Raw genomic sequence first — 16,509 nt, 5'->3', positions numbered from 1 at the left:
ATTGCACTCCAGCCCAGGCAACAAAAGCAAAAATCCATCTCAAAAAAAAAGTTGCTGTTATACGTCCTATTACCAATCATCTCAAACATACACTTCCATCTGATATAATTAGGTAAGCTTCATGCCATGGTTATTTCAAAATACAATTTCTAAAGGCAAAATAAAATACAATTGACCCACCATTTGTGGGTTCTGCCCCTGTGGATTCAACCAACTGAGGATAGAAAATATTTAAGAAAGAAAATGTCTGCACTCCACACGTACAGACTTTTTTCCTTGTCGTTATTCCCTAAACAATGTAGTATAACAACTATTTACATAGCATTTACAATGTATGAGGCATTATAAGTAATCTACAGATGATTTAAAGTATACAGGAGATTGGGAGGCCTAGGTGGGTGGATCACCTGAAGTCAGGAGTTTGAGACCAGCCTGGCCAACGTGGTGAAACGCCGTCTCTACTAAAAATACAAAAATTAGCCAGGCATGGTGGTGGGCGCCTGTAATCCCAGCTACTCGGGAGGCTGAGGCAGGAGAATGGCTCAAACCCGGGAGGCAGAGGTTGCAGCGAGGCGAGATTGTAACCTTGCACTCCAGCCTGGGCAACAAGAGTGAAACTCGGATGTGCATAGGTTATATGCAAATACTACACTATTTTATATGACAGACTTGAGCATTCATGGATTTTGGTATCCACGAGGAACCCTGGAACAAATCCCCCATGAATACAGAGGAACAACTTTATATATTTACGACTAAACAACATTTTTGGTTTCTTTACTTGCCCTCCCTTTTTAACTCTTGAGATTATATAATTGTATATTTTTAGTAGAAACTGGTGGAAAGATCTGAGAATCTGAACATTGGACTTAAATTCCTTCTTTGACAAGCATATGTAAAGTTTCTTGGGACACTTTTAGTTAACAACTTAGGGAAAAATGGCTTGTGAACTGTACCTCCTCCCCTCTTCCACCCAAGAGTCATAGGGTTTTGGAATATTCTTGTTTTCTACAACTCAGAAGAAAATCTCCCCATAGTTTCCTTCTTTTAAATGTTGAAAAGGACACCTAAATTTTGAATTACATTGGCAGTTTTAAATGTATGCTGGCCAACCTGGTAAATTTTATTGAGCGGCTAGTGCCTCTCTGTGGCCAGTGACTACAATTACAACTCAGTTTATTGCCAGTGAGAAGCATTTGAAAGGTTGCTTAAGGTGTAGAAATAGTGGCTTTGGAAGCTGCAGAGGCCAGGCATGGTGGCATTCGCCTGTAATCCCAGCTACTCATGAGGCTGAGGCAGGAGGATCACTTGAGCCCAGGAGTTCTAGACCAGCCTGGACAACATAGTGAGACCTCCATCTCTGTTAAGAAGAAAAAAAAAAAAAAAGCTGCTGCGAAGAACCTAGGGGAATGAGATTAGAACTGACCCAAAGCTGTGGGGACCTGGGCTACACCGGGGAGGGTAGATACCTAAGCAGGGACTGGATTCGGATTGAAAGGAGAAAGGGGTGTGCCTGCTGGGTAGATATCAAACGTGATCACTGCACATATTGTTGCGTATTCTTTCTGTGTTGCCTCCCACACTACAACATGATCACTGTACATATTGTTGTGTATTGTTTCCGTGTTGCCTTCCACACTAGAACATGATGACTACACATATTGTAATTGTGTCTGTGTTGCCTCCCACACTAGAATATGACCTCCATGATGGCAGAGACATCTTGCCAGGCACTCAACAACAAAGGTTGTTGAATGATTGAGCAATAAAGGAATAAATGGGATTCATTCATAGAAATTACACATTAGTTGATAGCTGCTGTCCTATTACCCTTATTAGAAGCTTAAAATGGAAAATCTTTTGAGTAAATTTTTTTTCTTTTTTTTTTTAAGATGGAGTGTTGCTCTGCCGTCCAAGCTGGAGTGCCGTAGTGCAACCTCGGCTCACTGCAACCTCTGCCTCCAGGTTCAAGCGATTCTCCTGCCTCAGTCTCCCAAGTAGCTGAGATTACAGACACGCGCAACTATGCCTGGCTATTTTTTGTATTTTTAGTAGAGACGGGGTTTCACCATGTTGGCCAGGCTGGTCTGAAACTCCTGACCTCATGAGATCTACTTGTCTCAGCCTCCCAAAGTGCTGGGATTACAGGCGTGAGCCACCGCACCCGCCTGCTTTGAGTAAATTTTATTTAACAAGGCTCTATATGCCCAGGAGTATTTCTCAAACCTCATTTTCGATACACAGTATTTTATAGGCTTAGCTCCATTCATTCCTTTGCTTCAGTTAACACATATTAATTGAGCACTGCATTCCAGGAACTGAAGATACAAAAATGTGACAGACACAGTTCTAGCCCATAGCAGACAAAAATCCCCGCCTTGCTGGCAAACCCGCAATTTCAGCTCCCACCACTCTGGCGGCTGCAGGAATTGTGTTTTGTTTTGTTTTTCTTCAGGTTCCTTTATCTCTCTTGTTGTACTCCTGTTTTTCTACACTTTAGCTCCTAATACTCAATTTATTCTTTTTTCAAATGATGCATATTATAGTATATTAACCCCAATTCCTTGAAATGTCTTGTACTTGTAGAAAAGTGATACAGAAACAGCGCATCTGTAAGTACTAGAATTTCTCTAAGTAGTTATAAAAGTGTTTTTGAATTCTCCTTTTGTCTCTGAGGAAAAATCTAATTGGAACAAGAATGTATTCTCTGTAACAGTTGCTAAAAGGAACCAATGTTCAATGGAGAATTTAAAATGCCTTGGGGATACAGATAATTCTATGTGGAGAAATGAGGCTGAGAAAATACTTAAATGACGATGTGAAAGACATGCATAGATAATAGTGGCAAACTTGGAAATAGTTTCTTCCAGCTTTTGAGTTTCTTACTCTTTTACTACTTGTTCAGCCCTACTCTCTGTTTGCCTCCATAACTTAATATAACCAGTGGATTTATAACGATGATGGGCTGTAAAAATATACACACTTCATTAGGCTAAAGTAGGGTTTCTTGACCTTGGCAACATTGACATTTTGGGCTGGGGCATTTGTTGTAGGGCACTGTCCTGTGCATTGTCAAATGTTTAAATGCATCTCTAACCTCTTCCCACTAAATGCCAGTAGGCAAAATATCACCAGACATTACCATATGTTCCCTGAGGAGCATAATTACCCCTGGTGAAGAACTAGTAGACTAAATCAACCATGTTTAGTTAAGTTCCTGAGCAAGTTTATTTCAGCTCCTACCACTCAGTTGAAACTGTTCAAATCAAAATTTCCAATTGCTCTCTTGTAGCTAAACCAGTAGATACTTAAGACACATAAAGACCAGTCCATACTTAACTTCACCTCTCAAAAACATTTCATGATTCCCTTTTGCTTAAAATGTTCTCTTCTCCTTGACATTAACTTCCCCAGTTTTCCTCTAATTTCTTTGTGTATCCTTTGCAGCTCCTGTTCCTCTACCCATCTCTTAAAAGTCATTGTTCCCAAGTGCTCTGTCCTGGGCCCTCTGACCCTCTCACTTTATACACTCTCCCTGGGTGATCTCCTCTACCCCTATGGAAGCTATTTCTCTCTGTGCATTGATGATGTCTTTGTCTTTTTCTCAAGCCCAGATCTCTCTCCTAAGTTGTTGATTCATAAAACCAAATGCCTACTAGATATTTATACTTGAGAATCCCTCAGGCACTTCAAAATCAAAATGTACAAAGCCAAAAAAGTACAATCAAAAAATGTTTTTTTCCCTCCTGTGTTTTCTATTCCAGTGAACGTCATCACCATTTACCAGTTGCCCAAACCAAAACTGCAGGATTTATTTTTGATTCCTCCTTCTCTCTCACTTTCTCACTTTTCGTAACCATTGCTCCCCAAGTCTTGTTAACTCTACCTTCCAAGTCAGTGCTTTACAAACTTTACCATGAATAAAAATCACAAAGAGGGCTTGTGAAAGAAAAGGTTCTTCTTGGATTCAGTTCCAGAAATTCTGATTTATTGGGGGTAGGGGGATGGCAGAACTGTATTTCTAACAAGCTTCTAACTGCTGCTGTTGCCCTGAAGATTGCATTTTATGTCACACTGTCCTAAAAGACTTCTCATTGTTCCTACAGTAAGGCTTGAGCATGACTTTTCAAGGTTGTATAGAATCTTATTTACCTATTTACATTCATCTCTCACCACTCCTCTGACTTGCAATCTATATTCCAGCCTCACCTACTTTTAGTTCTCCCATCTCACGCCTGGTACTTGTCTGCCCTGAAATTTGAAAACCTATCACTTTGCCTGTCTGATTCGTCCTTCTCCTTCAATGTTTAGGTCATTTTTTAATTCTAATATTCTAGAAATTCAGGTAGATGGGTTTTTTTAAGAAAAAAAATTTTACTTTTCTAAAATTAAACTTAATTGTTTGGTTACTATTCTACTGGGTAATATAAACCACATCTCAGTGTGAGTAATCTTAATAAATTCCATCTCCTCCACATCTTGCCCAGGTTTTATCTATGTTTGAGGAGACCTATGAAGTTTCAAGATGCTAGGCAGTGGGATCTCAGTGATCACCATCCAAATATGCTGGGATCCACCATCTATCCAGTCTCATACTCACTTGGCCTTCAAGTGTTGCTCCATCCTTTTTGTTCCACCAGCAAAGTCCTTTAACGTAGGGTTACCAACCATCCTAGTTTGTCTAGGAATGAGGGGTTTCCCAGGATGCAGGAAATTCAATGTTTAAATCAGGAAAGTGATGTTCAGCTTGTAAGAAACAGTTGAAGACTCTGTGTAGTGCTGGCATTGAGGACACTGTGTAAGCCTATTTCAGGCTTTCTGTCTAGACACTCCATGCAGCTCTCTCTACTCTATGCCTCCTGGTCCATATTAGACACAAGTGAGCTTCACAAAGCTTGTTACCTTCTTGGATTTCATTGAGGAAGGGAGAAATATGCTTCCTTTGGTCTTGGATTCCTCAAAATTACTTGAGATGTTATCATTATGAATATATCGGGCTGCAAATAATAGACAACCCTGCTATAGTAAATTATTATATAAGTTAGGTGTTTTTCTCCAATACAAAATCTAGAGATAGGCAATGCAGGATTAAGAAGCCAACCCAAGACTATCTTTCTGCTCTGCTGTCCTTAATGTGTGATTTTTATTTCATAGTTGCAATACAACTGCTGTAATTCCAAGGTTATGAATGCAAGTATTTCTTTTTTTATTTCTATAGTAGAGAAAGGTAAGGCAGAAGATCTTGGAATGTTTGAGCAACATACAATACCTCCCACAAGAACATTAGCGACTTCTAACTCTACTGCTTTTCCTATAATTCTCTTTCACTAATACTTATCAATCAAGTGATGACTCTGATGGCTTATGTATTTATATTTTATGTTTTTTTGTTTAAAAAAAACAAAAACAGGTGGTTTGGGCTTTGGAAAATCAAAATCCAAAAACTAACAGCTAATATCCTATCAGAATCTCCCCCTCTCCTTTTTATGTAGAGACAGGGTCTCACTCTGTTGCCCAGGCTGGAGTGTAGTTGGTACAATCATGGCTCACTGTAACCTCAAACTCCTGGGCCCAAGAAATCCTCCTACCCCAGCCTCCTGAATCATTGGGATTACAGATTTGAGCCACCATGCCTGGCCACAATCTCCCTTGATACATAGGATGCCTCATGGTACATAGAAATATTAGGGGCATATACCCACAGGGTAAAATATTAAAATATTGTCCCATTACAATCCATGCAACAAAGTTTTTAAAAAATTTTTTGCCTGGGACAAGTTTTCACTATGTTGCCCAGGCTGGTCTCAAACTCCTGGGCTCAAGCAATCCTCCTGCCGCAGCCTCCCAAAGTGCTGTGATTACACGTGTAAGCTACCATACCTGGCCAATAACAAATGTTTATTGAGTGACCACTGTATGTTGGGCACAGTGCTAGGCCCTGAAGACACAATAGCATACCAGATATCAAAGCATCTAATAGAGCTCATAAACATGGAAACAAATAAATATTAGGAGTACGATAAAAAGTATGAAGAAATCTAGATCGCTTTAGAAAGTATGCTGAGGGCAATCTCCTTGAGGAAGTGATATTCAAGGTAATATGTGAAGAATATTGAGATTAAGCTAGCCACATAAGAGGAGACACATTAAGAGGAATAGAATGGAGGCATGTAAGCCTGGAGCATAGTGATGAAAGGGAAGAGCAGTATGAGATGAAGGAGGAAAGTAGGCAACATCTTGATTATGTGGGGAATTCCTAGGTCATGCTAAGGAATTTGAGTTTTGTTTTCACTTGTTTTTTCTAATCTCTGGCTACTGTTTGGAGAATAGATTGCAGTAGGTGGTGGGGACAATTGGGGGCAGGAAGATAAGTTGGAAGGCTATTGCAGTAGCCCAGGACAACCCTGACAGTGGTTTGGACTGCAGTGGTGGTGGAAATGGAGAGTTGATGGATTCAAGGTCTATTTTGAAAGTAGAATTGACTGGATGTGGGGACATGGTAATCAGATCAGATGTAAGGAATAAGAGAAAATAAAAAGATGTTGACTGGGTCTTAACTTCAGCAAATAGATGAATGATGTGACCATTTACTGAGATGGGAAAAAGCAGGGGAGAAGCAGCTTTTGGAGGAAATTTGAAGGATCCATTTTAAGCATATTGTATTTGAGATGTCTACTTGCCACCTAAGTGAAAATGGTAAGTGAGCAATCGCTTATACACACGTGGTACTCAGGAGACAGATTAGAGGTGAAAGATATAAATTTAAAAGACATTAATATACAGAGGATATTTCAAGTCATGGGAGTGGATGAGATCACCCAGGGAGACAATTTTACTGGAGAGACCTGAGTCTGGCATCCAACTAACATTTAAAAGTTAAGAATGGGTAAAGGACCCAGAAAAGAGATGGAAAAGAAGTACCCAATGAAGGAGGAGAAAAGCAGAAGATTGCAATGAGCTGGGAGACAATAAAGGAGCATGTGCCATGAAAGAGAGAGCGGTCAACTGAGTCGAATCTGCTGAAATGTAAAGAAAGTGAAAGATAAGTATGTCTTGATCTGACTTATCTTCTCGTGGAATAGCTGGGTTAGTTGCTGCTCCTATGTGGTTCCATAGTTCCATGTACATGTTCTATAGTATCACCCGCCATACTTTATTGTAACTGTTTTAATTACCTGTGGCTCTCATTAGATTGTAAGTTCCATGAAGACAGAAGCCATGTCTGACTGAATCACATTTGTAGTACAGTGTCTGGCATATAGTAGAACTTGAATATATATTTTTTCAATGGTAAATGAATGAGTGAAGGATGAATGAACCAGAGTTATACAAAGACCATTGACAATCCTCCATCCCAAATGAAAAATAAGAATTATCTGACTCCTCGACTCGAGCTATTTCACCAAAATTCAACAATTGAGGTCTCTATATGGTTATATGATCATTCTGGGATCATATCGGTCTTTTTTTTTCCCCCTTGCAGATGGAGTCTTGCTGTACCATCCAGGCTGGAGTACAGTGGTATGAACATAGCTCACTGTAGTTTTGAACTTCTAGGCTCAATTGATCCTCCCATATAGCTGGGACTATAGGTGCATGCCACCATGCCTACTTAATTTATTTTCTAAAATTTATTGCAGGGCCAGGCACAGTGGCTCACTCCTGTAATTCCAGCACTTTGGGAGGCTGAGGCAGGTGGATCACTTCAGCCCAGGAGTTCAAGACCAGTCTGGGCAACATAGTGAAACCGCATCTCTACAAATACAAATAAATTAGCCAGGCATGTTGGCGTGCAGCTGTAGTACCAGCTACTCAGGAGGCTGAGGTGGGAGGATCACTTGAGCACAGGAGGTCGAGGCTGCAGTGAGCCAAGATTGTGCCACTGCACTCCAGCCTGGGCAACAGAGTGAGACTCTGTCTCAAAAAATATACATTGTAGAGACAGGATCTTGCTATGTTGCCCAGGATGGTCTCAAACTCCTGGCTTCAAGCGATCCTCCTGCCTCAGCCTCCCAAAGTGCTGAGATTACAGGCATGAGCCACCACGCCCAGCCCAGGATATTGGTCTTAATTCACAAGTGTAGTGCAAGAAGAGGGGAGAAAGGAAGAGTCATTCCAAAAACTAGATCTCATACACATTATAAGTAGTCCATAAACTCAACTTTATAACACCGCAAAACTGGTGAGATTGTTCTTTCCCTCCTATAGTAATAGAGCTGCATTTTACCTCTGTGCAACAATTTTCCCCCATTTGATATTGTGCTACATGTTCATTGTTAACTTGATTTCACTTGTATAATTATTCCTGTTTTTTTGTTGAGGGAAGAGGAGCTACATGAATTTGCACCCTATCATGCCTCAGTCCTCACCAGTCAGGAATATATTTTGAGTTATGCACTCACTGAAGTGTCCTCACATTTTTGCAGCTCTTCTCTAAGGAGGAACTAGAGTTCTAGTTGTTTGTTTGTTTGTTTTTTTTGTGGCAGTCCCTGTTAAGTTTATACAGACCAATCATAGTTGACTCTAAGACTGACCTAAATTCTTAGGAGCATAGAATCTATCCCAGAATTGGCCTGAATTTCTTTCAATGCTTGGACTATTATGGGCTACTTGTTTTCTCACAATATACTTATGTTTCTTATGGCTGCTGTAACAAATGATCACAAACTTGGTAGCTTAATACAACACACATTTATGCTCTTTTAGTTCTGGAGGTCAGGAGTCAAAATTAGTTTCACTAGGTTAAAATCAGTATATCTGCAGGGCTGAACTCCCTCCAGAGGCTCTAGGGCCTCCTTGTCTTTTCCAGCTCTGGTGGCTGTACGCATTCCTTTGCTTATGGCTACATTGCTCCATAATCTGCCTCCATGGTCACACTGCCTTCTCCTCTTCTGGGTGTGAAGCATCTCTTTCTGCCTCTGTCTTATAAGGATACTTGTGATTGCAGTTAGTGCCCACCCAGATAATCTCCCCATCTCAAGATCCGTAGCTTAAATCAAAAAGACCCATTTCCTAAATAAGGCAACATTTACAGGCTCCAGGATCTAGGAGCTGATATCTTTCGGGGCCGTTATCAGCCTATCACAATTTACATCTATATTTACCCACTCTGTGCTCAAAAGTATGCCAACCTACTTATTGTAACCCATGAAAACTTGCACTACCTTCTTAAATGTCAACAGAAGCTAAATGTAAAAACTTACTTTAACTTCAAAAATTACTTTGGCTGAGTATGGTGACTTATACCTGTAATTCCAGCACTTTGGGAAGCTGAGGCTGGAGGATTGCTTGAGTCCATAAGTTCAAGACCAGCCTGGGCAATATAGCAAGACATGTAAGATACCGTCTCTACAAAAAAAAAAAAATTTAAAGATTAATCGAGATCAACAGTCCCCTTTCTTTTTAGAGTCCCAACTATAGAATTCTGCCTGTCTCCTGAAGTCTAGGATAGGTGCCTGGGTGATTAGCAAAGTAGTGCTATAAGGTTGGCTAGGCAGGTAGTATCCTGACAGTTTGGCAAATGAGGAAACTAAGACTTGGATTCGGCTGGGTGCGGTGGCTCGCACCTATAATCCCATGCTTTGGGAGGATGAGGTGGGAGGATTGCTTGAGGACACAAGTTCAAGACCAGCATGGGTGACGTAGCAAGACTCCATCTCTAGTTAAAAAAAAAACAAAAACAAAAAAACAGCTGGGCATGGTGGTGCACACTCATATTCCTGGATACTCAGGAGGCTGAGGCTGGTGTATCACTTGCGCCTAAGAAGTTGAGGCAGCAGTGAGCTATGATTGTGCCACTGCACTCCAGCTAGGTCACGGAGTGAGACTCTGTCTCTTAAAAAATAAAAAATACTTGAATTAAATTTCCAAGGTCCCACAAATAGAAATGGTGTACCAGCTGAGCATAGTGGCCCAGTAATCCCAGCACTTTGAGAGGCATAGGGAGGAGGATAGCTGGAGCCCAGGAGTTTAAGACCAACCTGGGCAACATAGTGAGACCCTGTTTTTAAAAAATAAAAATAAAAGGGCCAGGCATGGTGGCTCACACCTGTAAGCCCAGCACTTTGGGAGGCTGAGGTGGGTGGATCACCCGAGGTCAGGAGTTCAAGACCAGCCTGGCCAACATGGTGAAACCTCGTCTCCACGAAAAATACAAAAATTAGCAGGTCGTGGTGGTGGGTGCCTATGGTCCCAGCTACTCGGGAGCCTGAGGCAGGAAAATCACTTGAACCAAGAGGCAGAGATTGCAGTAAGTCGAGATCACGCCACTGCACTCCAGCCTGGGCGATAGAGCGAGACTCCGTCTCAAAATTAAAAATAAAAACAAATAAAAAAGAATGGGGATGCAGATAAGAAAAAACAAGCAATCATCAAACAAGCCACCTCAAGGTGGAGTACCATGGAATGTCAGAGGCTTCATGAAAGACAGAAAAACTGAAGAGTCCTTGGGGTTAGGAATTCAGAGGTGGGCAGGTCTTATACAGACCTCGCCCTCAACAAACCTACAGCCTAATAAGAGTCGATAAAATAATTTCCATGGAGTGTGTAAAGCCCTGGTAAAGGAGACATACTGGTGTTAGGAAATACCTAATTTTGTGGGGTGGGGGAATGGAAGGATGGGGGAAGGATTGGGTGGTCAGAGATGCGGTTTAAGCTGAGACTTGAAAGATGATGGAGTAGTTGACCACGAGGTCAGAGGAACTGGGAGGCGCTATGATTCGGGATCCCACAGAGAGAGATTCGTGGGCACCTTGACAGATTTGGTTTACAGTGACCTCTGCTGTAAGAGATCATTAGCCTTGTGAACATCCCCTCGGCAAAAACGATGAAGTTCTGCACTTCATTTCACCAGAGGTGGGCTCACCTCAAATTCCTGGTTCCTTATTCCCGCAGGCTCCCACCAACTGCAGAGCAGAGGTGGCTCACAAGCGGCGGGGCTCTGCCCTAGATTGCCAGTAGGCGCTTGACTCACATCCAGCTCCACCCCTGGAGATGCTCCAGAAGCCCCGCCCACGTCCAGGCACGTTCTTCTGGGGCTAGTCGCAGGGGCCGCCCCGGCCGCGGCGCTCACGTGACCCAAGGTGTGACGTAGGAGGAAGGAGACGCCATTAGAGGGAGGCAGAGAGGGATCGTTCTTCGCCTTTCCTCCGGTGTCTGACGTGGTGGGCTGGGGCCCTTCGTCCTCGGACTTTCCCTCAGCCCTTCCAGGCCTCGCCCGAGGAGGGAGTGGGGACAGCGCCCTGGTCGGCGGAGCCGGGGTGGTGGGGGCTGAGCCGGCTGTGGCTGTGAAGGCGCTGCCGCGGCTGTGGGGAGGGCGGCGCGACACTCGGGCTCGGGCGGCCGGGAAGCGACGGGATGGCTGCGGCCGGCGGCGGCGGGGCGGCGGCGGCGGGCCGAGCCTACTCGTTCAAGGTGGTGCTGCTGGGGGAAGGCTGCGTGGGGAAGACGTCGCTGGTGCTGCGCTACTGCGAGAACAAGTTTAACGACAAGCACATCACAACTCTGCAGGTGCGGACCTCGGGGAGCGGGAGGGGGCGCCTCAGGGCCCCTACCCCTCCGGGGCTGGGGAAACTTTGCCGCCCCGGTCCCCTGGATCTAGGCTGGTAAATCCCAGGCCTGTCATCTCCGCCTTCGGTTTACTTTTCCGAATTCGCCCTGGGGAATCACCAGGTCGGGGCAGCCTGTAGACGCGAGGACAGGCTGGTTGGGAGGGAAGTGGAAGGGCCCTGAAAAGTCCCCAGTGCCCTCCGTGGTGGCTGCGCACGTTGTGGTCCCCGTCTGTGGACTTTTTTTTTTTCCCATTTACTGCACTTCCTGGGCCCCAGGTGTCTTCAGCGTTGCAGTCTTCAAATGTTAGCTCCTTTTCTTTCTTTCATAATTAGGAACTTAGCTGCGGATTCGATTTTGTGAATTAGGTGATTTGTAACTTCAGCGCTTACTGATGACTAAGTGTTTATGCAAGTTCCATTTTGTCCTGAGTAACAGGAATGGCAAAAGAGCCATCTCTGGAGGTTTTTTGAAATGACCGCTTGCCCAGGCGTGTTACGCAGTTTCATTGCAGCCTGCGTGGGTCTGACTTGTGGGTCACTCATATTCTGCGAGGTCGATTGACCCACGCTGAAACATCAAGTGAATACTGACCAACAATTGGTCCCCAGACTAAAAGCCGGTGCTGTTACTCATTTTCTTTACCTGTAATAAAAGGCCGGCTTCTACAGGTACGTTGGAAAGGTATTAACATGTTATCACTGATTGAGAGTGAAGCCAGGCCTTTAAGGGAGTTGTACTCACCCCACTCTCCCAGAGAAATCAGTTTTCATGTATTAAAAGAAATTTATCCTACTAATTTGACTTATCAATTTGTCCAAAGGCAGTAAAGTCTAGCGCACTTTTGAGCCTGATTGTCTAGGTTCATGTCTCACCTCCATCCATTTAACTAGCTGTGTCATACTGGATAAGTTACTTAACCTGTCTGTGCTTGTTTCTTCTGTTAAAATGGCCATAATGGTAGTATCTAGCTCATAGGGTTGTCAGGATAAATATACAGAAAAAGCCCTGATGACCTGGTCCAGTGTAAGTTGTCTATCTTTACTGCCCCAACTTGCACAATAGGTCTTAATTAGTAAATGTGTAGTATGTGAGAACATCAACACTACTTAATAGAATGCGTAATCTCCTAATTGTTGTGACATTGGATGTTTGATGCTATTATTAAACTGAGTCTAGAATTTACAAGACGCTCTGGCTCTGATTCCATGTTCTATTTTTACTCTTCTGTTTTTACTCGTATGTAAAGCACATCTGAAAAAGTGAGTGCCAGGAAACTGCATTAAAAAAAAATCCTTGTACCAGAGCACTAACAAAATTTTAATAATGAATTGTTATTGTTCAGTGTCCTGTTAGTGAGAGCCTTGTGTTTTGGATCAAGAAAATTCACTGGACAAATACCCAGGATCGTTTAGAAGTTTAGAGATTTACTTAGGTAAAGTGGTAACAATAGCTAACATTTAGTGAGTTCTTACTGTGCTAATTATTTTGCTTGATTTCTGTCATTTAATTCTTATAACACCCTATGAAGTGGATAGTTTAGTGGATAGCCCTACAGGTGAGGAAACAGGTTTAGTTGAGTAATTTTGCTGACAGTAATATTACCACAAGTCAGTGGTACAGGAGTGTCCAAGCTCAAATTTGAACCCCTGTCTGACTTCAGATTTTGAGCAATTAAATCACATTACCTCTGGATATTGGTAAATATCCCATCTAGTGTTTTCCTTTATGCAAAGATCTAAGATAAAAGAAAACTATTGTAATTGAGGTCTTCGCGTTTTTTTCAAAGGATAACTTGAATCTTGCCCTTTCACCCAGGCTGAAGTGCAGCAATCTTCACTCACTGCAACCTCCACCTCCTGGGTCAAGTGATTCTCCTGCATCAACCTCCCAAGCAGCTGGGATTACAGGCACGTGCCACCATGCCTGGCTAATTTTTTTGTATTTTTAGTAGAGATGGGGTTTCACCATATTGGCCAGGCAGGTCTCGAACTCCTGTCCTCAGGTGATTTGCCTGTCTTAGCTTTCCAAAGTGCTGGGATTACAGATGTGAGCCACCGTGCCTGGCCATACCTTTTCATAAATTTCTAAAACATTCTTGAAGCTAAAAGCAAAGTAAAAGTTTTTAAATATATGAAAAGCCACTGCACTCCTACACAGGGGAGGACGAAGTTGTAGTAGATATCCAGTGTTAATATCTGAATTATATTATAGAATTTAGGATTTTGTTGTACACCAATATATGTAAACAGCAATGTGTCTAATCCCTTTCAGAGATACCAGTTCACCTCATCTTTCTTAACAATTTTTCAGAGGAATTTGATTTATGTGACTTGTAAGACACAACTTTGTATCTTTTTAATTTCCAAATGGAGAGGAAATGGTGTGAGAGGATATGAGAGGAAGAGTTCACCTTTTTTCTTGTCAACAGAGTACCTGTCTCTGTAAACTACTTTGTATTTCTATAAAGTACATTCTCATACATTTCAAAGAATTGCAGGATTGACAGGAATTTAAGATAGTTTATGTATGGATCACTATTTTGGTCTTTTAATGTTTAGTCAAGTGGTTGTCCCCCTTTTTTTTTTTTTAACATCTTGGTGGTGAAATGAACTGGTATTATGGAAAGTGGAAAGCTCACTATGTCCTAAGGTGGCCCATTTCATTTAAAATTTTGTTTTGTTTTGTTTTTGAGACAGAGTCTCACTCTTATCACCCAGGCCGGAGTCTAGGGGTACGATCTCAACTCACTGCAACCTCCATCTCCTGGATTCAAGCGATTCTCCTGCCTCAGGCTTCCGAGTAGCTGGGACTACAGGCGCGTGCCTCCATGCCTGGCTAATTTTTGTATGTTTAGTGGAGATGGGATTTTGCGATGTTGGCCAGGCTGGTCTCGAACTGCTGACCTCAGGTGATCCACCTGCCTTGGCCTCCCAAAGTGCTGGGATTACAGGTGTGAGCCACCACTCCTGGTCCCACTTCATTTTTAGACAGGTCTAATTTCTAGTAAGTTTTTCTGTATAGAAAGCCAAAATCTGTTTCCCTGTATTTTTCAGTCCTAATTCTCCCTTCTGAATCTTGGTATCTCATATGACATTCCTTCTGAGAGTTGAAGATAACTGTCTAGTCTTCTCTTGGGTGAACAACTCTAGTTCCCTTAACTAGATTTCCAGTGACAGTGACATCGTTTTAAATCCTTTCACTTTTTTTTTTTGTTTTTGGAGGCAGAGTCTTGCTCTGTTTTGTAGGCTGGAGTGCAGTGGTGCTATCATAGCTGCCTGCAGCCTCCAACTCCTGGGCTCAAGTAATCCTTCCACCTCAGCCTCCAAGTAGCTGGGACCACAGGCATGCGCCACAATGCATGGCTAGTTTTTTTCTTTATTTTTAGTAGAGTTGAGGTTTTGCTGTGTTGCCCAGGCTGTTCTAGAACTCTGAGCTCAAGCAATCCTCCTGCTTTGGCCTCCTGAAATGCTGAAATTACAGGTATGAGCCACTGTGCATGGCCCTTTCACTATCTTGATATGTCTTCTAGGCACTATTTAATCGTTTTCCCTCTTTCCTTAAAGTGTGATTCCTTGAGCTGTAGAAATAATTCCAGGCGTGGTGGTTTGAACTGAACAGAGAATTGCAGGCTATCACCTCACCTGTTGAGAATCCTTTTCCAACACTGAAGTAGATTCTGTGAGCTTTTGGGGAAGCTCTCACTTTGGTAAACACTGAATTTGCTGTCAATTGAAACATCTTAGTCTTTATTGCTTCAAAAAAAAAAAAAAAAGCATTATTTGTATCTCTCAAATTCTCTTTTCTTTGGTATTGTAGTTAAGCTTTTTCTTTTGTTTCTAATACACTTGATCCATTAAGGTTGACTTTGGTAGATTTACTCCAGTAGGTAAACCTGTTAATGTCCTTTTTAATTTGGATTCTGTAATTCACGAAACACTGACTGGGCTCCTGTGGACCAGGCACTGGGTTGGGTCCTGGACATGCAAAGAATAAGGTGTGGAATCTACTGTCTGGATTAGCTACTTTTTAACTTTGCCATCTGAAAGTTAGGTAAGAATGCCTTTAATATTCCCAACAGGTCATTATTAAAGATTTTGAAAGAAAGCAGGGGGAGAGAGGGCCAAGTACAAAGCTCTGTAGCAAGTCTTACTGTAGTCCAGTGATGCATGACCGGAAGTTCTATTTTCTGTAGACATATAGAATCTTAGGGAGGGTCACAGGCCATCCCCTCCTCCTTCCCTTGAGTAAGAAACAGTTATTAATGGAGTGCTATACATATTAATAATAATGGAAGACTGACTCTATGGGCTACTACCTAGTGGACACAAATCCCTTAATAAAATGTTAACAGTTACTCCAGCATTGCAGTTCTTCTTTTTGCTCAAGCCACATCTGTCTTGCCCACAAGGTTATCATGAGATGCTTTGTCAAATTCTTGCAGAAGGCAAGATATGCTGTTTCTGCAGTACTCAGATCTATGAGGAGGCCATGTAATGTGATGAAAAGAGAACAGACTTTGAAGTTAGACTGGGGTTTGAATTCTTACTCTCACTTCATAGCCATCATTATCCTGACAGGATATTCTAATGCCTGTAAGCGAGCTCCTTTTCTGTAAAATGGGAGTACCTCTACTTATAGGACTTTATGTGGATTACATGGACAGGCATCATGTGTAAAGCTCCTAGCACAGAGCCTGGCACATGTTTGTGTAATAAATGTTTGTTGTTTGCTGTTAAATGAATAGATGATGCTGGATTTATGTTTTTCTTTCAAGGTAATTGAGTCAAAAAAGGTAATGGGATTATTTTCACGTGAATTATTTTGAGAACTCATGCTGTCTCTGAGGGGTCATTACATTGTAAAATTGCTTATAGATTAGATAAATATTTTTAAAATCAAATCCGTTCTGGTGTTTTCACTGATACCTACATTTCCGCAATTCACTTTCTTTCTTTCTTT

General features: G+C 42.2%; 1 protein-coding gene across 1 annotated transcript in view; it reads left to right on the top strand.

The window, feature by feature from the left end:
* The first annotated feature begins 11,089 nt into the window (after positions 1-11,089).
* The window catches only part of RAB21 (RAB21, member RAS oncogene family), a 32,382-nt gene continuing 26,962 nt past the window's right edge, over positions 11,090-16,509 (top strand). The window contains exon 1 of the mRNA XM_011978507.1: positions 11,090-11,508. Coding sequence (XP_011833897.1) covers positions 11,356-11,508 — 153 coding nt within the window. The 5' untranslated portion in view covers positions 11,090-11,355. The remainder of the gene's footprint in view (positions 11,509-16,509) is intronic.

The sequence above is a fragment of the Mandrillus leucophaeus genome, unplaced genomic scaffold (genome assembly GCF_000951045.1).
Source record: "Mandrillus leucophaeus isolate KB7577 unplaced genomic scaffold, Mleu.le_1.0 Scaffold196, whole genome shotgun sequence".
NCBI classification, from domain to species: Eukaryota; Metazoa; Chordata; class Mammalia; order Primates; family Cercopithecidae; genus Mandrillus; species Mandrillus leucophaeus.
Note: the sequence above shows the minus strand (reverse complement) of the source record. Positions and strands in the feature narration are given on the sequence as shown.